Source organism: Mus caroli, chromosome 8 (genome assembly GCF_900094665.2).
Source record: "Mus caroli chromosome 8, CAROLI_EIJ_v1.1, whole genome shotgun sequence".
Lineage (NCBI taxonomy): Eukaryota > Metazoa > Chordata > Mammalia > Rodentia > Muridae > Mus > Mus caroli.
In genome coordinates this window covers 105,010,357-105,033,734 of record NC_034577.1, presented here as the reverse complement: position 1 = coordinate 105,033,734, position 23,378 = coordinate 105,010,357, and the positions used below count along the sequence as shown (strand labels likewise).

At 44.3% G+C, this 23,378-nt stretch overlaps 1 protein-coding gene across 2 annotated transcripts in view; it reads left to right on the top strand.

Annotated features, from left to right (window-relative positions):
* Window positions 1–644: 644 nt before the first annotated feature.
* Adamts18 (ADAM metallopeptidase with thrombospondin type 1 motif 18) overlaps window positions 645–23,378 on the top strand; it is a 149,490-nt gene continuing 126,756 nt past the window's right edge. The window contains exons 1-3 of one of the 2 annotated variants that reach the window (XM_021170369.2): window positions 757–1,101; window positions 1,204–1,294; window positions 4,301–4,614. In XM_021170369.2, coding sequence (XP_021026028.1) covers window positions 1,012–1,101; window positions 1,204–1,294; window positions 4,301–4,614 — 495 coding nt within the window. In that variant the 5' untranslated portion in view covers window positions 757–1,011. Of the gene's footprint in view, window positions 1,295–4,300; window positions 4,615–23,378 lie in introns of both variants that reach the window. The other variant, XM_021170371.1, reaches the window with a different exon arrangement.

Sequence of the window (23,378 nt, the reverse complement as noted above, 5' to 3'; positions counted from 1 at the left end):
GCTAGCCATACAGAATAGGAGGTACCGCGTGCCCACCACAAAGCTGTTTCTTAGAACTAATACAAAGGGGTTTGGGTGTCTGGGGACAAGATTCAACTTGTCAAAAAGAGAGCGTGGAAAAGACCATCTCAGAGAAGGGGTGTGGGGGGAGGGTTCACACACTGGAGACAGTGACTACTTATTCACTGCCCACTGTCCATTTTTCATCCGCTCTGGATGGGATAGTTGCTGGTGGGATTCTGGGCAGCAGGGAGATCTTGAGTTCGCAAGAGCTTCAGGTCCTACATCTTTTCATCAAAGGTTCAGGGTTCCCACCTGGTCAGGGCAGGGGCAAGGATGTGGCACAAGAAAGAGAGCTGCAGAAAGTTTCCAGCAAACCTTGGGTTTCTTCACCCTGTCACCAGAAGACATGTCCGAAAGTCACGCCTCTTACCTGCGCCTCCAGCGTCTAGGCTCATCTCTCTGTGCCCCTGAGCTAGGATCCCAAGGCGGACCCTGAGAGCTGCCCTCCCTCTCTTTGGCGGTGTGTCCGTCCCTCCCTCCCCTTGACTCCCACCCGGCCTCCCCGCCCCCTCTGTTCCCTCCCTCGGAGCCCAGGCCCAGAAATCCCACGCCCTTTACTGCACAGGAGCTCGGACGAACCCGGGGAAACCTCGGGTCGCCAATCACGGAGCGGAGGAGAGGCGGGCGCTCGGCTCCGGCGCGCTGGGGGAGCCAGCTGGCGCTGCTCTGTGCGAGCCGCACACAATCACTCTGATACCGACAAGCGCCCAGACCCGCGAGCATCACCGACAGAGTTTCATAGCCACGGGCGCTGCAGACCCGGCTTTGGGAGCCCCCTACACCCCAAAGCACCTCAGGCCCGCGAGGCTAGAGCAGGGAGGAGGCTTGCAGTCTCTCGTGCTGCCATGTGAGCGGCGGCGGCCACTTGCACCTGGCGCCACACCTGGGGCTCCGCTGCCCGCGGGGGACAATGCGCGCCTGCCACAGTCACCGCGTCCGCACCTGACCATGGAGTGCGCCCTCCTGTGCCTGTGCGCCCTCCGGGCCGCCGGTCCCGGGCCGCCGTGGGGCCCCGCGGGACTGGGGCGTCTGGCCAAGGCAGGTGCCACCACCAAGGGGCGCGCCGCACAACGGGGACGAGGGAGGCGCCCGCCCCGCGACGCTGCTCACGCGGCGGTGTCACCCTTTTCTTTCTTGCAGGCGCTCCAGCTGTGCTGCTTCTGCTGTGCTTCGGTGGCCGTCGCCTTAGCCAGTGACAGCGGCAGCAGCGGTGGCAGCGGATTAAATGATGGTTCGTATTTGCCCTCTCTCTGGGTACTCCACCATCCCACAAGGGTTTCCCCTTGCACTTTGGTCCCCTTTGTGTTAGAGTGAGACGTGGTAGGTTAAGGAGCACCTCCTAACCTGGCAGGTGTGTGCTGTCTGAGCAAAAGGCTCCCTGGTTACAAAGAGGGAAGCGTGGCAAGGTCTGTGAGCTTATCAGAAAATCAGTGCCTCAAGCTACGAGTCACAGAGATGAGAAAATAATTTCCCTCTTTCACAGATGGCTTGTTAAGAAAAATAAATCCGAACTTAAGTAAGAAATTAGAGAGGAAGTGGGCACCGGGTGGGGAATTGATAAGAGGCTCCTTCGTTTCCTTCCTCCGCTGGGAAAGCCACAGATTGAGGCTGAGAGGGGTGAGCGTCTCCCCTCCCCACTCCACCCGTGTTTTCCTTACTGCTGGTTTCCCACTGTAGTACTCTCTTCAGTGACATCGCCTCACGGATGCCCAAAAGATGTCTTCTTTTAGTGGAACACCCTGTCGCAAGGTGCTTTAAGTCCCCCCCCCCTTTTTTTTTTCTGTCTCCCAGCTTCAAAGATCTAGCACACACTTCGGGTTTCTCATTTATTAACTCCACAGAACTCCTAGAGAGAGAAAAACCCTTGTTCTCAGTGTCTCCCACTAGCAGCAGGAGGACAATTGATGTTTGCCCAGGGCTCTTTAGCAAGACCTTACAGGCCACCATGGCTTTCTGGGGATTCTAAATTTTTCATCTTTGTAGAATTGAGTCCTCTTGTCCTGGTGCAAGGGCTGACTCTGGGACTGAAAGCCACCAGAATTATGCGTAAAAGCTTCCAGAGATTGGATGTTCGGAGAACAGGAGACCCAGAAATGAACTGGACCAGTCAGAGCCTATAGTTTCTAAAACTTCCTTCCTGTTCCACCAGGATCTAATGGCTGGGGAGCTCTTCTGTCCCAGGCGTGGCCCAAAAGGACTTCTGTATTTTGTTTTTGGAGGCAGAGTCTCATGTAATCTAGCTTCAGAAAAGATGACCTTGGCCTTAGGGTCCACCTCCTTATTGCATGCCCAACACACCTGTTTATATAGTGATGAGGATTGAACCCAGGGCCTCATGCACGTCTGACAAGAACTCTGCCTACTAAGCTATATTTCCCAGCCCCTGAAAGGACCATAAGTAACTAGCAGAGCACAGCACATTGGTTCCCCCCACCCTCCAACCTCTCAGTGCCCCCCTCTCCAAGACAGGACTGGATGTAACCAACAGCCTGTATGTTCTTCTCTTGGAAACAAACTTGTAGCAGGTGTCTGGGGTAGGTAGGGGGTGAGGGGTCCAGATGATTGGCTAACACTCCCACATGGTCTTCCAAGTAAGAGCAGGTGGAATCTCAGATGGCCGTGCACAAGGAGGTAAGAAACACACACTGTAGAAACTGCACATATGTTGGAAATGGTTATTATGTAGTTAGGCATGACTGGTAGATAGAGAAAATGGGTTTTCCCTTTAAAAAAAAAAAAGCAGGGAGAGAAAGACGGCTTTAATCAAAAGCTACATACCTGCAGAACAACATATCAGAAATTTTTGAGAACTAAGATGTGTGCTGCTCAGTTTTAAGGGAAAGAAAAGGGAAACACATTTTTCCTTTTATTTTCTGAAAAATATGTCAATGATAGGGTGTTTCTAGTTTTAAGGAGAGAAGGAGAAAATGAAAGAACCATAAAAGAGCTGGCCACACCTTAAAAGTCACAAATGGTCCTGTTGGGTGTCTTTATTAATTAAGCCCAATTAGAATTGTGTATTGTGTATCGATCTCTACACACCCTGAGACTCCCTGATTCCTTAGCATCTTCTGTTTTTATTTCATTGTTGTTGATTCAAGGAAGGGAATCCCCCTTCCCCCCACACACACCCCACCCCCTTTCTCTTCTGCAAGCCAAGGACCCAAGTGACTCAAACATGCCTCTTAGTTGTTTGGAATCTTTTTAAACACTTTCCAAATTAGTTTCCCATTCTGTGCCTAGAAAGTGGAAACCCAGAAGTTTTTTTTTGTTTTTTTGTTTTTTTTTTAATTCACACTGGGCATGCTCCACATCATCTTCTGGGACGATGCTTTTCAATTCCAATGTTTTGTGAAAGAAAACAGCATACTGACTTTGCTCTTTCCTACAGCAAATTGTTTCCTCGCTGCCCAGCTTCCCCTAACCCCCCGCCCCTGTACACACCCCCAGATCACACAGCAATTAGTGCTGCTCAGGGGAGCCAGGGGGAAGGCATTTTTAAACATGCCTTTCCAGGTGTCCCTGATCTGCCACACCCCCTCCAACAAGTCTGAGCAGTTCAAAACATCAGCCTCTATCTAGGATGCTTCTGATGGTTTGGAGGCATGTTTTCTGCCGAGGTTGTATTTTAGGCCTGGGATTAAACAGGAGAGTCCCCGGTGGTGGAGACTTCTTGAAACACTAAGGGAGATCCAAATGCTGGCATGAGTAGCTGGGTGCCCCTTGTTAATGAGCCAAGGGGATAATCAGAAACAGCATACTTTATGAGTCATTCACAATTTAAACTCCATCAGGAAAGTTTCCTAGTTCGACCTAAACAAGGCTATCAATCAAATCCATCCTTTATACTGATTTTTTATCAACAATAATAAATTACATATGATTACATATGGCTAATATATGAAGAGCCCCTGTGTTTCCTTTCAGACTGAGAATTGACCCTTCAACCAAATATCTTTGAGATTTATCAAAGTTGCACTTAGCTTTTAGTTTTTGTAGGGTTTATTTATATTTTAATGCTACGCAAGTTCTGGGCCCCTGAGCCCCAATCCCAGCTGTAGCATAAGCTGGCAGAGCCTGATGGCACAGAATGCAGTGAGCCTCTCTGAATTCTCTTCACTGTTAGGTGCATGGAACAAGGTTTTTTTGTGAGCTTTGGGGCAAGCTGCTGGAAAGTGGCCCTTTTGGCATCTTGGGCTCCGGGTGCTGACAGCTAATTTTTTTTTTCCCATTACAGATTACGTCTTTGTCGTGCCAGTAGAAGTGGACTCGGGCGGGTCATATATTTCACACGACATTTTGCACCACAGGAAAAGGCGATCGGCACACGGTGCCAGCAACTCCCTGCACTACCAACTTTCAGCATTTGGACAGGATCTACATTTAGAGCTTAAGCCCTCGGCGATCTTGAGCAGTCACTTTAGAGTCCAGGTACTTGGAAAGGACGGTGCTTCAGAGACTCGGGAGCCTGAGGTACTGCAGTGTTTGTATCAGGGATTTATCAGAAATGACAGCTCGTCCTCTGTGGCTGTGTCTACATGTGCCGGCTTGGTGAGTCTGCTCTGCTCTAATGGAACTCATTCTTTCGTGTTTTGTATAACTTGAATGAACAGATGTCCGGCGCATTAAGCTCCCTCTAGCCAACTCCACACATTCACACTGTCAGCTCTGATGTGTATAATATTACAGACAATTATAAATTAGATTAATTGAATTAATCTAATCTGGTCTCTGGGAGCAGAAAAAAAAGAAAAATGAAAAGAAAAGAAAATATAATAGAACTTTAATGAGCATTTAGAACGTTCTTTTGATGTTTAATGGCCTGGGCCCTTTCATTCCCCATGTTTGAGACGATCCCCAAGGAAATTAATTTGATGGATGCCATTCGCTTTGCAATGTCTTGGGAGACCAGGCATTCTATAAATCTAACTGGCTACATGCATCTCTGTTGCTTTGAAAGGGGAAAACTGCATTTTAATCTAGAATTGTGTTCAGCAGCCAGAGTTAGCCTACCTTCAACATGATGGAATTAAGGGGAGGGGTTTTCCTTTGTTCTTGTTTTGAAATTCTGTTGGTGGTGTAGTTATAGAAGGCATCCTCTTAGAATAGGAGAGGATGTGTGGTACTGGCAGGGTGAAGCATGGCACCCTCGGAGGCAAGACATTTAAAAGCCCTTGGGACTCGAGCCTGATTTCCTTTCCATATAATCTTTCTGTGTCAAACACCAGGCTGAGAATATCCACGTAAATAATATTCAGAATCCAATCAAGTAGACAAGGCAGTAAATGACATCCCAGGCTCTCATTTCATGTGGTAATGGAGAAATGTCTCAGACTGACAGCAGAGTCGGGATTGGAGACACGTGGTGATCATGCTGTGGCATGGGCGGAAGGAAGAAAATTTGAGAGAGCCTACTTGGGAATTAGCTGGGGATGTACACATGGGATGCAGCTTGGCTAAGCGAGAGGGGTGGCTTTGGGGGTGGGTTGGTGTGAATGAAGGTTCCCATATTCTCAAGGGTTAAGATTTTTTTTTTGTTACAACTTTTTTATTCCCCACATATTGCCCTGAAGTCCAGCCAAAACCCTAACCACAGCCATGGTATTCTTTAGCATGTTTAAATGACAAAATAAAACAAGTTAGCAATACCCAGCTAATCTCAATTCAATTGAATGATGACTGTCTCAAAGATTCTCTGGGTGTTATGACATGGTTACACACACATGTACACACACATGCATGGACATATCTTAGTGTTCATCCTTTGTTTGTGTGTGTGTGTGTGTGTGTATGTGTATGTGTGTGTGTGTGTGTGTGTGTGTGTGTGTGTTGAGTCTTCTGCTGGGTTTTGGCTTTCCTCCTTGTGTTTCCCACTCTCTGCCTATTCCAATTTCCAAAAGTCTTCCAGGGTTACTCCCTCCACCACAGAGCCTTAAACCATCCCATTCCAAACACTCACAATGAACAGTTGCAGACCCTGATTCTCATTATCAAACCAGTACCAACTAGTAGGGTTCTGCATGTACCTTAGTTTTCTCATCCCTAAAACCAGGACTATTGCTGATAAGTTAGCTCAGTAGGTAAGGATGTTTGCCGTCAAGCCCCATGACCTAGGCTCAATCCCCTGGGACACACATGGTGGGAGGAAAGAGCTAGCTCCTCTGACCTCTGCATGCATGCTGTGGCACACTCAAAGCCACACACATACACAAGGTATACAAAATAGATAGAAGTGTTAAATGTACTAAAAATAGAAGTAACCGGGGAGATCTCATCCCAGGCTTCCAGACAGGAAATGATTTATGTGTGACGCATGCTCCTTTAGTCTCTACGCCTTCTCATTCTTACAAAAATGTAGCCTCTCCGTGTTCAACACTCAGAAATTCTGCTCTTTGGGAGGGGTAGGAAGTCTGATTCGCTAATTCCAGAATAGATATCAGGTTATCTTTTCTAGGGAAGAGGTTCATTTTTGAACTGAGGACAAATTACCACCTAAGGCAGAAGAATGAAAAGGTTAAAAATTCTCCAGAAATAACCGACCCAGGGTCTGCCTTGTGGAAGGCACAGGTTGTCCCTTCTCTGCAACAAGCCGGTGTACGTACTTAGTTATCGTGACATCACCAGGCCTTGCTTTGCTCTCTTGAGTGGTGTGAGATGTCCTCTAAGATTTTTATCATTTCCAGACATCTGACTCTAGTGATCTAATTTGGTCACCTCCATAGAGCCTATTTGTTAAGAGGTAGGGAAGAACCAAATTTATTTGTCCTGAGTTTGCTACTGTCCTTTTCCCATTCCTCCATAAGAAACCTAGGAAACACAGCAGACCAGTAAGAAGCAAAGTAAGAGAGGATGGAACTCTCACCAGCAGTGGTAGCCCTGATCCATATTAATTTTGTAACCTTGTGTTGAAGGGTAATATCTGCATATAAACGTTAAAATGCACATACAGGAAGATGTAAAAAAGTCATGGTATAACTTGATTAATGTCCACAAAGTCCATGCCCATATATATGAGCCTAGATTAAACAGATGTTATTAATGCCCCAAGAAGGGCACTCAGTTGTTCCTTCCTTCCTGTCCACCTTTGCCCTAATGAAATTTGTGGTTTATTTATGCTTATTGAAAATTGTTGCCTAAGTATGAGGATCCCAGGATGGTTTTGTTTGTTTGTTGTTCTTGTGTTCTCACGCTGTTGGGTATGGGCTTAAGAGTCAAGTTGCTACCACTGGGCATGGTGGCGCATGCCTTTAATCCCAGCACTTGGGAGGCAGAGGCAGGCAGATTTCTGAGTTCGAGGCCAGCCTGGTCTACANAGTGAGTTCCAGGACAGCCAGGGCTACACAGAGAAACCCTGTCTCGAAAAACAAAACAAAAACAAAAACAAAAACAAAAAACAAAACAAAACAAAACAAAAAAACCCCAAAGAGTCAAGTTGATGTGCTCCTGGGTTAGGCATAGGTAAAGCTTTGGCAGATGCTGTGAATAAGGTGTCCAAAATGGCTACAGCAGTGTGCACTTCAACCAATAGTATGTGCGAGTGCTCTGGACACTTCCTCTTCTCACCAACTCTTGATGCTATCTGCCTTCCCATTGCACTCATTTTACAGGTGTGAATTGAGTACCACATTGTGGCCTACATCTTCCTGATGGTTAATGGCGCGTGGGGGGTGGTGGTGGTGGTGAAGTACTACCTCCAAGCTTATTGGACATTCATGTGCCTTCTTTAATCATATCTCTACTATATACAGACAAGATGCAGAATATGTCTTTGCAACTTAAAGAGCAGTGTGTGCTCCTTTCTCAGGGAATAGAAACAAGGATTCTAAGCAGAACACCTTGATAATAGTGTCATATTATCAAGAGGGAGGCTCATAACCCCCTTAAGGTTAACTGAGAGTTACAATGATGGATTCAGAACATTACAGATGTTCCAAAAGTTCAGCCAATGGACTGGTGTCACTTATTGGAGTGACTCCTCAAAATGTTGACATGCCAGAAGATACATGTTGTTCTTCATCCATGAATGCAGACACTAACAAGACGTGGATGGCACTGTGAGATGAGATACCTTCACGTAAAGTTTCTATCTTGGGATTTCTCTAAGAGTGTGGCCAGACCATTGCCTTCGGGATTGCTTTAGATGGGGGGGGGGTTGCCATCTCTCAGTGAGTCACAGAATGTATTAGGGAAGCAATCAGGCACCTTTAAATGACTGGCAAAATGCCATCAGAGCAGCCCGCTCCTACCTAGTCTACTAGAGAAGCCTCAGAAGAAAATCTGAAGAGCAGTAAAGTCATAGTCATGAAATACACGTATTTTTCTTGTAGGCAGGAAGGTAGGCGTGCACACTCCAGCTGGAATGTTTCCTAGCAGGGGATTTCCCTGAACAGTTCGAAATTACTTGGTGTTTAAAATATTTCTAATACTTTTTTTTTTGGAATGTACACTTACCATCCCAAGCTGACACAGAACTCACTTTTAGGAGTTCAATGGGTCCATTCCTTACTTGCAATCATTTCCAGAACGGGAACAAATGAATCTTGCCTGCCATTAACTGTGCATACCACTCTTGGCTTTTAATACCAAAGGACTGTTCTGAGTCACCACTGCCCATTCTGCCCAGTGACCTTAAACTCGGTGAGTGTAGTGGAATTGCAGCCTTTGTCACAGAATCATGGGGTTACAGAGTAAGCTGGTCATTAGCTGCCTGCCATATCTGTCCTTTCTCCTCTACGAAGCCTCCTCTATCTGCCCTCTCCAGTGCTGAGGAAGGTCATGACTACGAGCAAGCCCAGGCTGCTGGAAGGAGAACTCACTATAACCAGCTCTGGGATCTCACCCGTGTTCCTTAATTCTATTTTGTGTCAGTCTTTGCCTTTCTTCGAAGGTTTTAATGTTTTAAAACACTCTGCCTTCAGGATCCTTAAAAAAAATATATAAGTGACTGTAAAGTATGACCCACTTGGTTAGCTTTGTCTTATGTGCTAAAAATTTGGACTCCTTTCCATAAAACTGGAATTTGGGCCCAGACATGTATATGTTTTCAGAATAATTTCGCTGTGTTTTAATATTTGAGAACTAGTAAGCTGTGAACACTTTTGTTTGGGAATGGATGGGGAAGCCACCTTGGTTCCTTCATCCAATGGGGATTTATTGCTTCTCTCATAGCAGACACTTTTCTGAGCACAGTGGGTAAAGGTGAGAACGAGGAGGACACTGACGCCATTAACACACCCTGTCAGGCATGTCTAGCCTTTTTATTAAAAACAAGATTTATTTTTATTTTGTGTGTATTGAGTTAGTACCTGTGTGAGTATGGTGTCCAAATTGGCCAGTAGAGCCTGTTGAATCTCTTAGAACAGGAGTCACAGGCAGTCGTGAGCTATCACGTGGGTGTTAGGAACCAAAGCAAAGTCTTCTACAATAGTAGCAAGTATTCTTTTTTTTTTTTCCATTTTTTCCCAATTTTTTATTAGGTATTTACTTCATTTACATTTCAATTCTTAATAGTCACATGTTGCTAAGTCATCTCTCCAGGCTAGTGTCTAATGTTTTGAATCTGTAAGAGGACATCGTCCATCTACAAAGCCCATGCTTTGCCATGTAATCCAGTTTTACACACAGGCGCGCACACTCTCTCTCTCTCTCTCTCTCTCTCTCTCTCTCTCTCTCTCTCTCTCACACACACACACACACACACAAAGCAACCTGGTTTTTCTTTTTTTTTTCTTTTTCTTTTTCTTTCTTTTTTTTTTTTTTAAGGTAAGCTTAGGGTTCATAGCTATGCTCAGCTACCTATAGCCCCCGGACTGTGGATTAGACACACCTGGAGGAGAAACAGCAACAGGCTCTTAGATGTAGAAATTCCCATCTTAACTCTTCACTAAGCTGTGGCTCATCAGAGCTCAGGAACAAAGAGCCCACAAGCTATAGCTTCAGAAAAGGGAGGGGCTGGGCGAGGTGGTACCAGACAGCACCCCTCAGCACTGCAGTGTGTACCAGCATGTCCGTGAGTCAGAGAGTCCTACATCACTGACAGATGTCTAATTCTGTTCAAACCTAGACTTGCCTCCAATGTGTTTTGTCATGGGTATTTTCCCCCTCTGCAGTTCCATCTAGACAAGACAGCCATGGAAACTGTGCCTTTTCCCCAATTTTGTACTGAAATTTTTGACCAATTCTGTATGAAAATCACCTCTAGGGACAAGAGCTTCATGGTCACTAGGCTTAAAGTTAGGCACCCAGGCTATCTGCAAATGCCTCACGGAGCTGAGGAAGATCTGGATTCTGATACCTTTGCCTCTAGTTCTTGAGTGCTGGGATGGCTTCAATGCATCACTTCTGTCTGGTTTTGTGTAGTGTTGGCGATTAAGCTCAGGACTCTGTGAGTGCTAGCCTGGCACTCTATCAAAAGATCTACATCCCAAGCCATTTCTGCTGTGTGAGAACCAGTGAGTGTCATGTGCCTGTGCCCAGACTTCCTATGTAACTGAGGCTGACCTTGAAGTCCTGGTCCTCTTGTCTCTATCTCCGGAGGTGTGCCACCACATCTGGTTTTCTGTGGTACTAAGGATTGAACCCAGGACTTTGTGTGAGCTAAGAATTCTATCGAGTAAGCTGTGCCCCTGGCCATTCCATATCTTTAAACACACTTAACATGCATTTTGAATCTCTAAATGGTGAAATCGGTACTGGCCTGACCAATAGATCTGATTTAAAATTGTACTTCTGACTGAAATATAATTGCAGGAGAATAATTGCTAGGCCTAAGATAATATGCCTTTTCTTTGTACCTGACCTCTGATGGCAATGTGTTTATTCTACTTGGAGATAATAGACTTTTGCTTAATGAACTCAGTCTAGACTAGGCTCTGTTCTTTACATGTCTAGTAAGTGAAAACACACACACACACACACACACACACACACTGACCTCGTGTGTCTGTTCAGCTCTACAGTGCATGGACGGGTCTGCTGACTTTTGATAATCTCTGCAGAGTCTGGCTGACCACAAGGGAAGGCTGCTTTGCCATTGTTGCTGAATCTTCTGCCTGGTGTTGGCTCATGGTCTCCACTCCCAACTGTATTCCAGGCTCCAGCAGAGTGGTTACAACAACCAAGGCTGCCTCAAGGATCTCTTCCAGCCTGGATCCCCTGTGCACCATCCAACTTTGTCGCTTGCTTTTCTTTGGCTTCTCTTTCCTTTGTCTGCTCCATGGCCAGCTGCCCTGATGTCACATGTGTCTTTTCTTCAGAGGTGGCCTTTGCAGCCTGGGACTGCTACAGTGACCATTCTCAGGAGAACCTGGGTCCCTGCAAGGAGCTTTTGAAGGGCTTGGATATGAATAAGCGGCCGCAAGCTTTGATACCTCCTTTTCAAAAGTATTTTATAACTCTGAAAGCTGTCACCGAGTTGTCTTATTGCTAGTCACTGCCTGCCAAGTTATCTTTAGAAAGCTGATTTCCATTCATAAAAGGGCTGAAGTGAAATGCCCCTAGCCAGTGGCTCTGCTGCTTTGCAGGGCCTTGCTGGCTAGCAGGGGTTGTTGAATTACATCTACCCACTTGGAACTTCATGGTCACTTGAGAGGATCATGTGAAATTACAGATTAGACTGGGTTGTATTTGCATGTTTCTTAAATACAGGCTGACCCAAATCAAAGATGTTTTCTTAGGCTATTATTCAATTCATCAAGGGTAAAAAGACCCTTTTATTTTCTTGGCTTTTCTCCTCTGTGTTCTCCTAAGACATGATTTGTGAATAGAATTATTTGCTTTTATCAATGCTCTGAGCAAAAGGCCAAACCAAATTAAAAAAAAAAAAATTCTTTTTTCCAAAGACCAAAGCTCTTGCGGGGTGGGGGGTGGGGGTGGCTTGGGGGTGAGTAGGACTCTAGAGTAGCTAAGATAAGCCTGAGGAGTCTCCCATGAGAGTCGGAAGGGCCCAGCCTCCCTCTGTATTGCCTGCCTGTCATAATAAAGCCACTAAGCACCATTCCTTCTGGATAATTCTGCCGGCCATACTTGACTCCAGGGCCCTTGCTGGGGGCATCCTGGACACCCTGAGCTTGCTTCCTGGAGCCTCAGGTTTTTCATCTGTTCAGTAGAAATGGCAGCTGGCAAAGGGTGAGGAAGACGGTGCTAAGTGCTGAACTTGTCACACAGTAGCTGCTCCCGCTGGATTGTTGACTTTGAACTAGGTGGTGGTCTGGGCAGGAAATAGCCATTGAACTCTTCCCCCACCCCACCCCACCCCCAAATCCTGAAGCCTTTCCAGGCAGGCCTGTCAGAACAGGAAAAGAATCTCTTTGGTGTTGGCAACCCTCTTGCTGTAAAAGTTAGGAATCTTGCAGGGAAAGGAAACATTGTATCAAGGAAGAAAGAATAAAAGAAGGAAGCCGATTGGGGGCGGGGGAGGGGGGGGGAGAAGGGGAGGGGGGGATCATCACATAGACCACAGTTCAGATCTGTGTCTTCAGACTCTGAAGATCCAGCTCTTCCCATGGCGACCTGCACAGCCAGGCACATCACTCACTCACTGTGAGCTTGTACTCCACTGTAAGCTGATAGGACCTCACCAGCCGGCTCATGGATCTTTGGTGGCAAGAAAGACCTTGTAGGGATGCTCAAGATGGTGCCCCCTGCAGGATCAAATTCCCTAACTTAAATATCAGATTTGTTAAGATCCCAGGTTTTCTTTCTTTCTCCCCCCCCCCCTTTCGGAATGTAGAAATCTTTATTGAGTCATAAAGATGCTTCCATTATTTTTTTTTATTTTTTTAATTAGGTATTTTCCTCATTTACATTTCTAATGCTATCCCAAAAGTGCCCCATACCCTCCCCCCTACTCCCCTACCCACCCACTCCCACTTTTTGGCCCTGGCGTTCCCCTGTACTGGGGCATATAAAGTTTGCAAGTCCAGTGGGCCTCTCTTTCCAGTGATGGCCGACTAGGCCATCTTTTGATACATATACAGCTAGAGTCAAGAGCTCCAGGGTACTGGTTAGTTCATAATGTTGTTCCACCTATAGGGTTGGAGATCCCTTTAGCTCCTTGGTTACTTTCTCTAGCTCCTCCATTGGGGGCCCTGTGATCCATCCAATAGCTGACTGTGAGCATCCACTTCCGTGTTTGCTAGGCCCCGGCATAGTCTCAATAGAGACAGCTATATCAGGGTCCTATCAGCAAAATCTTGCTAGTGTATGCAATGGTGTCAGTGTTTGGAGGCTGATTATGGGATGGATCCCTGGATATGGCAGTCTCTAGATGGTCCATCCTTTTGTCTCAGCTCCAAACTTTGTCTCTGTAACTTCTTAGAATTGGGAACAAAACACCCATGGATCCCAGGCTTTCTTAAGTGCTAGCATAGCACCACAATTTCAGAACAGAAGTTGAAAGTTACCAGTCAGCACCCACTACAGCTGTTTTTTGAGACAGACTGCTTTATTAAAACACAAACAGCCAAGTTTTACAATGAGCTGGCAGATTATTCAGAAGTAGGACTTGAGCCTTTGTATTGACTTTTCCAAGTCTTTGGGTGGGTGGGGTGGGAGAAAAGGTTTATCACTTTAGATCTCAAATGTTGGCTGCCACTTAAATAGTGTAAAACACACATTGCTTGCCCTGTTTCCTTTCAATAGTACAGGTGCAAGCGCTTTTGTGAATGAATGTTTACATCAATATTATTACTAGTAAGTGATTATTAGAACAAATGGTGTATAGCTTGGGACTACAGTGTTCAGGACATTTAATCTCATTCTCTCTCTCTCTCTCTCTCTCTCTCTCTATATATATATATATATATATATATATATATATATATCCACACACATATATATGTATATATACATATATATATATAGTTTGTGTATATATATTATATATATTATATATATGTGTGTATAATTGATGTGTGTGTTTAATTGTGTGTATGTACACATGTGTTTTGTACATAGAATTGGTTACTTTTCTACTGCTCTAATAAAAATGCCATGAGCAACATCACTTATAGAAGGAAGAGTTTATTTGGATTTATGTTTCCTGAGAGATAAGAGTCCACCCTGACAGCAAATCATGGCAGCAGGCAGCCAATGTGGCAGCCAAAACAGCCAAGAGCTTGCTTGCCTCTTGAACTGCAAGCAGACATCAGAGTGAACTGGGAAAGCATGGCTTGAGGCTTTGAAAGTTCAAAGCCTGCCTCCAATGATGTGCTTCCTCCAGGAAGGCCACACCTCCTAAACGTACCCAAGCAATGCCACAGACTGGGCACTAAGTGTTCAGGTACCCAAGTCTATGAGGGATATCTCATTCAAACTGCAACACACACAAACACACACACACACACACACACACACGTGCGCGCACACACACACATGAACAACTATATGCACACGAGACATATATAGGCATGTGTGTACATGGATGCTTATGTATATAAATGTACATCTTTCTGGAATGGCTTTAATGTATCCTTTCCATCCATTTCCAATTCTTTCTTTCCCCCAACTCACTTTCTCTTCCTCTCTCCTTCCCTTCTTCCTCTCTTCCCATTTTTTCTACCCCTTTCTCTCTCTTTCCACCTCCCTCCCCCTTTCCTTCTCTCCCACTAGGATGCTAGCATTCAGCAAAGCTGGGTCCATCCCGATCATGTATCTGTGCACTCACTACCCTACTCCATTATCCTTTCCTCCTCTTGGCTTCCTTCTGCAAACATGGCCTCCTGAGCTCCAGGTGATTCAGACACCCACTGGCTTCCTGACTTACCCATCCCTAGAGCCACCGATGTGTCACGGCTCAGAACAGCTATGTGTGGTCTAGGCTTTATTTGCCTTTACAAAGACTTTGAGTCTTCATTGAATGGATGGCAGTGCTCATCAGAACAAGAACACAAAATCCTTCTTCTTTTTCTTTATATGTGCATGGGTGAGTTAACCCAGAGGGGACTATTTACTTGTATCTGTGTATGCTCTATATTTAGTGTGTGTGTGTGTGTGTGTGTGTGTGTGTGTGTGTGTGGTGGGGAGGTTGTATTCACTGACATTTGTATTGAGGTATCTTTGTCATGGTAGTGCAGAGATTTTTTTTTTAAGGTCTGTCTTTGGAGTTATTTCAGTTTGAAATTTTGATCATTTTCATCCCCTACTCCCCTAATTCCTTGATGATCCACCTCCATTCCCTTCTCACCCAGCCTACTGTCCTCTTTAAGACACACAGCAATCCAATCCGACTTGTGCTGCCCAGAGACTCCTGGGTGTGGGCCATCCCCTTGAGTGTGATCATCCTACCATGGATCACATAGTAAGAGAAAACCAACTCACACTCAGTTAGCTGTTCTCAGTTGCTAAGAGCTTCTCAGCCTGAGGTTGGAGTCTATGCCTACCTCCCCATTTGCACCTTGATGTTTTGTCTGGCTTGAGCTTATCCAGGTTAGGTTCATGTTGTCACAACTGCTGTGGGTTCATATGTGTCACTGCCCTGCTGTGCCCAGAAAAACATCAATTTTATTATTCTAGCTCTTTCTACTCTCCTCTTCAGAGAGGATCCCTAAGATTTGGTCAATATGCTTATATCTGGTTTGTTTTTGTTTTTGCACTTGCTGTAAAAGTTAAGTATGTATCTTCAAGTCTCTCAGTTTCATACAGCACTGTATTTCACAGGAGGGGGGTTAGGGCAGCAAGCCCTTTCTTTTCAAAACACCGACATATCAGATACAGGATATTAGCTGTAGCAGTGGGGGATTATAAGCTTTTATTGGCATGTGCTGCCAAGTGCCATTGTCATTATAACCTTAATAATTCAATATGCAAATCTTCTAAGAACTCACTTCCTCCTAGTTTTGCATGGACCCAAGACAGTGGCTTCAAAGAGCTCCAGTCAGCAGAACATATGAGCTGGAAAATCGCATGGTTTCCCACCCTAAGCAATAAACAGTTCAAGAGAAAATGGCGCTGATTAAATCTTGGAAGTCCAAATATAAACAGGCCTAATGATAGTCCTACCCATGAAGGCTTTCATGACCAAAAATATTTGTTTGCAGCTCATATACAGCACTGTCTACAAACTCAGGAGTTTGGGTTACATCAAGGTTACATCCCAGGAAAAGCCTGTTCCCACAGTTTTGGGTGATTTTGGTTTTGGGTTTTTTTTTGTGGGGTGGGGGGAGTTGTCAGTTATAGAGCAGAATATACAGGAATGCTCTGATAGAGGTCTGGTGAGTGTTCTGCCTGGACAGAGTGGCAACCTCTCCTGAAGAGACGGCTTTGATGTATCGAAGGCTTTTACCTTCAGGAGGATTCTTTTGATGGCTTATTCATGCCACTCAACCTTGAAATATACAATCTGCCCCCTTTTACCCATCAGTCACGGGGCCATGCCTTCTGATATAAATTAGATGTGGTCATCATTGATTTATGAGGAGCCAGCTATGGGCAGAGCCTCCTTTGAGGGGCAGCACTTGAAAGACGGAGATAAGCTGGGAAAGAGGTTTATGTCCGCCAACTTGCCAGGCTCTGTAACAGAGCAGGCTTTGGTGTCCTGAGGTCACCCTGTGAGCCTACAGCCCCTCATCTGCACTGTGTGTTTTACTTGACCATTTCCAGGAGGCCCCGTGTGGACTAACTCAGCATTGATTTCTCTGAGCAGATATGATCACAAATCCTTTGTGTTGTGGGTAAGTCCGAGGGACTGTTTTATGCATGTCAAAGATAAGACTGAAGTTAAATATGGCTGACATGTCCATCTCTGCAGCCTCTTAGGGAGTCAGGGTTTGCAGCCATCACTTTGCAGTAAAACTCATTGGCCTGGGATGAATCCCTGTCTTGTCAAAGCTTTCCCTCTGTATGTAAGATGAATACGAACTGGTACTCAACACTACATGCTTAACACTGCCACAATGAGTAACAAAAGAAGCCTAGGACAGTTGGTGATTTTGAGTATAGACAGCTGAAAGTCTATGGATGCTCTTATTAAGATCCTAGACCAGACCCCAGGAACAGAGAGTTGGGAGTTATCCGCACATCAAGACATCCTTTTAGAATTTTTCTTTTTAAATTAGCACCATCTTTTCAAGATTCCCCAAGTAGTCCTAAAACAAAGTCAAGTTTGAAAGTCTTTCATATAGGTAAATACCATAGACTTTAGACACCTCAGTACCTCAGAAATAGCTGGTGTAATGCTTTAAAATGAGAAAATGACATGTTAAAATGCCTGAATTTTAGACACCCCTCACACACACACACTAGTGATGCAATTTTTGAGGGAATGATTCTTTGGGGTAACATGTAAGTGTCTTTAAAGTTTTTATACCTCAAGTACCTCAAGGATCAGACCTCATTTTCTGCCTTGAAATGGCATCTCTTGCTGTTTATTGCTACCTACACCAGGTTACTTGTCCCCTAACAGGATGCCTTGTCCTTTGTTACTGACTACAACAGGCTAGCTATCCCTCACATTTCCAGGGATTCTCCAGTCTCAGCTTCCCATCTGGCAATACAAGGGATCACAGGCACAAGCTCTTGCAATGACTGGATGCTGGATCTGAACTCAGACCTTCACGCCTTGTTCACTTATCCCTCAGCCCCAGCATTTGATTTTAAATAATTTTAGGCTCATAGGAATTTGCAGGAATACTACAGGGAGGTGCTGTGGGGAGGGGGGGGGGGATAACTGACCAATATAGTTTTACTTGTCTGTAAAGTGGAGGCTACAAGGAAAAGAAGGGCCATGATATTAAAGGACAAAAGTCCAAGATGTCCTTCTATATTCCTGGGCTCTGATAAACATAACTCTTCCGGTTATGTGGTCAGTCACTGGATCTAGATGCTGCAGGGACGAGATCTTCCAAATCAGTTGGCCTTTACCTGGGGACATTCTAGGAAGGTCTAACCTTATCAAGCAAGCTCTATGAATCTGGGTCTAGTGTGTGGGCAGACATCACTGGGGCTCAGAGAAAGAAGGGCTTAACAGGTAAGAGATTCTCACTTGTCAGGAGAGTCAGCCTTCCAGGACTACAGTAGCCTTTGACTGTGAAAGAGCAAGCAAATGGATGCTCAGCAGGCAAACTGAGATTCATTTCAGTTCTCTAAAGGAATGGGATTCTAACTATAGTCCTAAGAGACCGGAAGTGGATTCCTTTACAGAACAAAAGAATATGGTATGTTGTCACACACTTTTGACTTGATTTGTGAGTTGGCAAAAGGCTAGAAACTGCTTATTTGCTGTAATTTTTTTGAACAACAGAGTAATACAAATACAAGTATCTGAGGCTTATTCTAGGTCTGGTGTTCAAGCAGAAAGCAAGCCCTTCCCCTTTTAGGTTCATGGTCATCTTGGATCATCTGCCACCAACCCTGTGTGGCAGGTGAGATAGTAGGTATGATGATTGGTCTAGATTGTCAGCCCATTGAGATTTAAGATCACCTGGGAGTGACACCTCTGGGTGTGCTGTGAAAGAACTTCCAGAACAGGATCCACCAAGGAGGGACCACCCCCATCAAAGTGTGTGGCACCATCCCCTGATGGTCCAGAAATAAAAAGTCTAGAAGGAAATCTGTGTGTCTGCCTGTGTTTCTCGTTCTCCATTAATAGCAGTTGGTCCGGCTTGATCAGCCTTCTGAGGTGGATACAGCAGCAGTGACCTCCTAGGGATCATCCTGGCTTTCAATGCAGACTCAGGATTGTGGAGTCACTTGGCTTCATTGAGCAAGTTCTCGGTTCTGTTTCTCCAGCCAGCAGATAACCATTGTTGGAATGTCTCTATACCAAAAGCCAGTCAAATGGTCCATTTTATCACATGTGTATTCTCTCTCTATCTCCCTCTCCCCCTGTCTATTGGGTTTGTTCCTCTAAAGAGAATCAGCCAGTTTCCTTACATACTTAGTTGTTTAAATTGCTTAGGAAATTGTTATATTAGTATAGATTCTCTCTCTCTCTCTCTCTCTCTCTCTCTCTCTCTCTCTTTCCTTTTTTTTTTCAAGACAGGGTTTCTCTGTGTAGCTCTGGCTGTTCTGGAACTCACTCTGTAGACCAGGCTGGCCTCAAACTCAGAGATTCGCCTGCCTCTGCCTCCCAAGTGCTGGGATTAAAGGCATGTGCCACCATGCCCAGCTGTTTTTTTTTTTAAGATTTATTTATTTTTTTTATTTATACGAGTACACTGCAGCTGACTTCAGATACACACTAGAAGAGTGCATTGGATCCCATTACAGATGGTCGTGAGCCATGGTCATTGGGAATTGAACTCAGGACCTCTGGTAGAGCAGTAGGTGCTCTTAACCACTAAGCCATCTCTCTAGTTAGTATAGATTCTCAATGGAATGTTATTGTTGTTAGGATGGCCAATGCTTTCTTTAGGGAGGAATATTTATGCTTCATAGGGTATTTAGGGGCATTCCAGACCTTTACCTATTAAACACCGTTAGCATCCCTCAATTGTGCCAGCCCAAAGTGTCTTATAGACTCTCATGGGTCACATTTTAATATAGTACTACCATGCAATGGCTTCATTAAGAAAAAAAAAACATTCACACAAGTTGGATTTTTGAAATATGCGTGTTATTGATTCCAGTGAGATTACTGCTTTCAGGCAGTTTTGAGAATCCCTTCCCTAAAATACTCAATACTAGAAATGTTTTAGATTTTTATAGGTTTTTCTTTTTAAAAAAATTCAGTGTATTTGCATAGGCTTACTGGCTAAGCACTTCTAGCCTCCAAATCCCAAACTCCAATGCTTTGAATTTTGGTGCATTTCCAAGCATCATCATGCCCCTGCTTTAAAAGTCCCTGAAACAGGACCACATCTGCCTTTGAGGGCTATAGCTGCTGAGGAGAGTTCAGGGGAGTAGGGACTGGGTGGTTTACTGATGCTGCATAAATAAGGCAGGGGATCTGCTGAGGCTGCAGGTATAACACAGGGGGATGAGGGAGCTGCTGAGAGTGTGCAGATAGTCTTGGGGTGTTGGTGCTGGTGGATTGGTTGGCAGAAGAAAATGTCTGGGGAACGTTTTAGTTTGTTTGTGAGTTTCACGTGTTTCCCAGACTCCTGAAAACAGGCAGCTTTTAAAAGTAAGAGCAGAATGTTTATAATAAAGAGTTATCATTGCCTTCAGCCTAACTCCATGACTGTAGGTTAAAAATGAGGATTCTATTCCTATGTTTGTAGTTTTTCTAAGATGAAATTAAGTGTCCTCCGTGTTCTCTTGACCAATCAGAAGGGAACAGTGAGCAGTTCTGGGAATGATATGGGAATATTCTCCTCCCTTGAGTATGTTCTTCCCTGATGCCCTTGGAAGCTGGATGAGAAATCTCCGTCTGTTCATGTAAGTGGGACTCATGCACTGTTGCTTCTGTTGAGATATCTGATACTTGATGGGACTTGGAGCTCTGCCTTAGTTAGAATGCAGAAGCCACAGAACCCATGTTCCTGTTGACTTAATAATTAAAAGCTGTCTCATCCCATCCTTGGCAGTGGTGATACAGTAATGCTTATATAACTCAGCCTATGTGAAATATTCTTTATAACCATGCCGGGTAAGGAAAGTCAAAGACTCTTTGGTATTTCCATTTCTGGTTGTTAATAGATGACTTTTTCTCCACCCCTAAGTACTTTCTTTATTCCATCCATCCACCCATCCATCCATTCACCCATTTGTCCATCCATCCATCCATAACCCAAAACATGTATTCCTAGCCATTACATATTTAACAGATATTAGATAATGTTTGGTATTACAAGGTTATAAAATTATATCATTCCTAAGTTCTATAGTATTTTCAGATGAAGGTAGAGTACTGATGTCATGAATTTAAACTCAACAGAAGAAAGTGAAAAAACCATTAAAATAGATAAATATAATAAAAAAGTAGTGCAGATGAAATGGGCCAGTAGGCAAAGGCATCTATAGCCAAGCCTGAGGACCTGAGTTTAATGCCTGTGACCCCCAGGGCAGGTAATAATGGAGTCCTGTATATTATCTTCTGACCTCCACACTTTCTGTGTAGCACGTATACACACACACACACAATTACAAATTGAATGTAATAAAAAAATCAACATCATAGTTTAGGACCGTTTAAAGGAAGACAGGGTGGGATGCAAAATAAAAAAATAATGAGACTAATATTTAATGTAAAGACCAAGCAGTATAAGAGATGCATTTGCTCAGGGAAATCTTAAAAAAAAAAAAAAAACCTGGAAATCTTAGCCCCATCTATTTAGATTTCATCATTCACATACAGATCAATCACAATACTCCTAGTCTTGCTGCCACAAGTGTCTCTCTGTGGGCACCCAGCACAGTACTCCTACCTGAAGTCTCAGTTTTGCATCTTAGCTCCTCTGTAGCAGTAACCCCATTATTTCACATTCCCTTCATTGTTTCTACTGAGAAAAGAGTCGGAGTTTCCTAGTGTTGAAGGGTCCTATGTGATCTGGCCTCTTCCACCCAACTTCCTGTCTTCTCCATCCTTGTGTGCCCCAGTGTAGCTCACCAGTGTGGCTCGCCATGTCTCCACTGCCTTTCAGCATTCCAAGAGCCTCTGCTTCAGTGATTGTACATCAGAATGCTCCTTGGATCAGTGTGTAAATGTCGTTGCCTCAGAAAGTCCTTCCCAACATTGTCTTGACAGTGTGCGCTCCCCTTAAAAGCCTTATCTCTGCTACTCATTGCTGTTACTGGGTGTCAAGTGATCACTGAAACATAGGATGCAGCCCATAAACATATGCACATAATTATCATCCTAATAATTAGAAACCAAGAAGTAATTTACATGTCTAGAGTACATCATGAATTTGATATAGCTCATCCATTCACTGGGGGGAAAAAGGTCAGTTGGGCATTTTTTTACATAGTGCTTCAGAAATTGAATTTTTGTTTAGGTACTATATGTTTGTAGTTTTAAAAAAATTATCACATTAATTCATACATGTGTATATACATGTGGACACATGCTACAACATGCATGTGGGGGTCTAAGTACAACCTGCAGGAGTCTGTTCTCTCCCTCTACCATATGTGTTGTAGGGAATCAAGCCCATCTCACAGAGCCATCTTATTGGCCCTATTTGCAATCTTCTCATAAAAGCAAGGCTTTCCCTAAGGACCCATCCTCCATGACATGGTTCTTATAATGACCTGTCAGAAGGTCAGGTATCTTTGACTGTAGGGATTGGTTTGAGGACATCCACCAAACAAGATCCGAAATGGTAAAATGAAATTACGAGCCACCTGAGGTAACTAAGAGGAAACCTAAGTTGTAAACCTACAACTTCTGGCAGCCATCTTGCTATCTGATAATAGGTTGATCACAGACCTTATGTCCGGTGATGCCTGAAGTTAGACAGACTACGTTTTGTTTTGTTTTGTTTTGTTTTGTTTTGTTTTGTTTTGTTTTGTTTTGTTTTGTTTCAGTGTGAGCTATAAGCTGATCTTTTATTGTGACTCTGGGTCAAGTTTCTTTTCTAGTCTTTTGGAATGGAAAACCCAATCCGTTAATAGAGATGAAAGGCCTTTGGGCATTTTCTGCAAAGAGCTTGTGATCTCACAGAGGATCTAGGCAAGCACAGGGCATCAAGTTCATTGAGCCCAGAGCTGCTTTTAAAGCACTGAGACTTGACTGGCACACTTGTTGAGCCAAGTTGTATCGGGTATAACACCCATGGCACAGAACATGAGGGTATGCGGCTTTGTCAACATTTGTACCGTGGATCCACTGACGGTCTTGTTGATCCATTACTTTCCATGTCAGATGTGGGATCACCACACACCCCACCCCACCTGACCGCAGTAACTACATGTGGTTTTAAAGCAGGAAGTAGAAGTGGGTGTATTATGTGCCCGTCAAGGAACAGTCTGCTGGAGGTGGGGACTCCATGGTTGGCTTAGAGGATGACTTCACATGCTGTAACTGCTTTTAATTGGTTTCTTTAATCTGCCTGGATGATAACATGTGGGGTAATATTGTAAAGCAAGAATGCTTATCTGTGGATTACACTGCTCAGTTTTCATCTGCAGCTCAGGTGTGTCTTTGAAGATGTTTATTTTAGTAAATCTAATTCTAGTGTGAAATGGTATTTTATTTTTAAATCATGACAACAGACATCTTTTTTTCTGAACCCATGACATGTCCTATTATTTTATTTTATTTTATTTTTTGCATTGCGTAGAACCGTACCTATTCTTTGTTCTAAGGAGTGTGGTCTCTCTCTGTTGAAGAAGACTTGAAGTCAAGATCCATCCCATAATCAGCTTCTAAACGCTGACACCATTGCATACACTAGCAAGATTTTGCTGAAAGGACCCAAATATAGCTGTCTCTT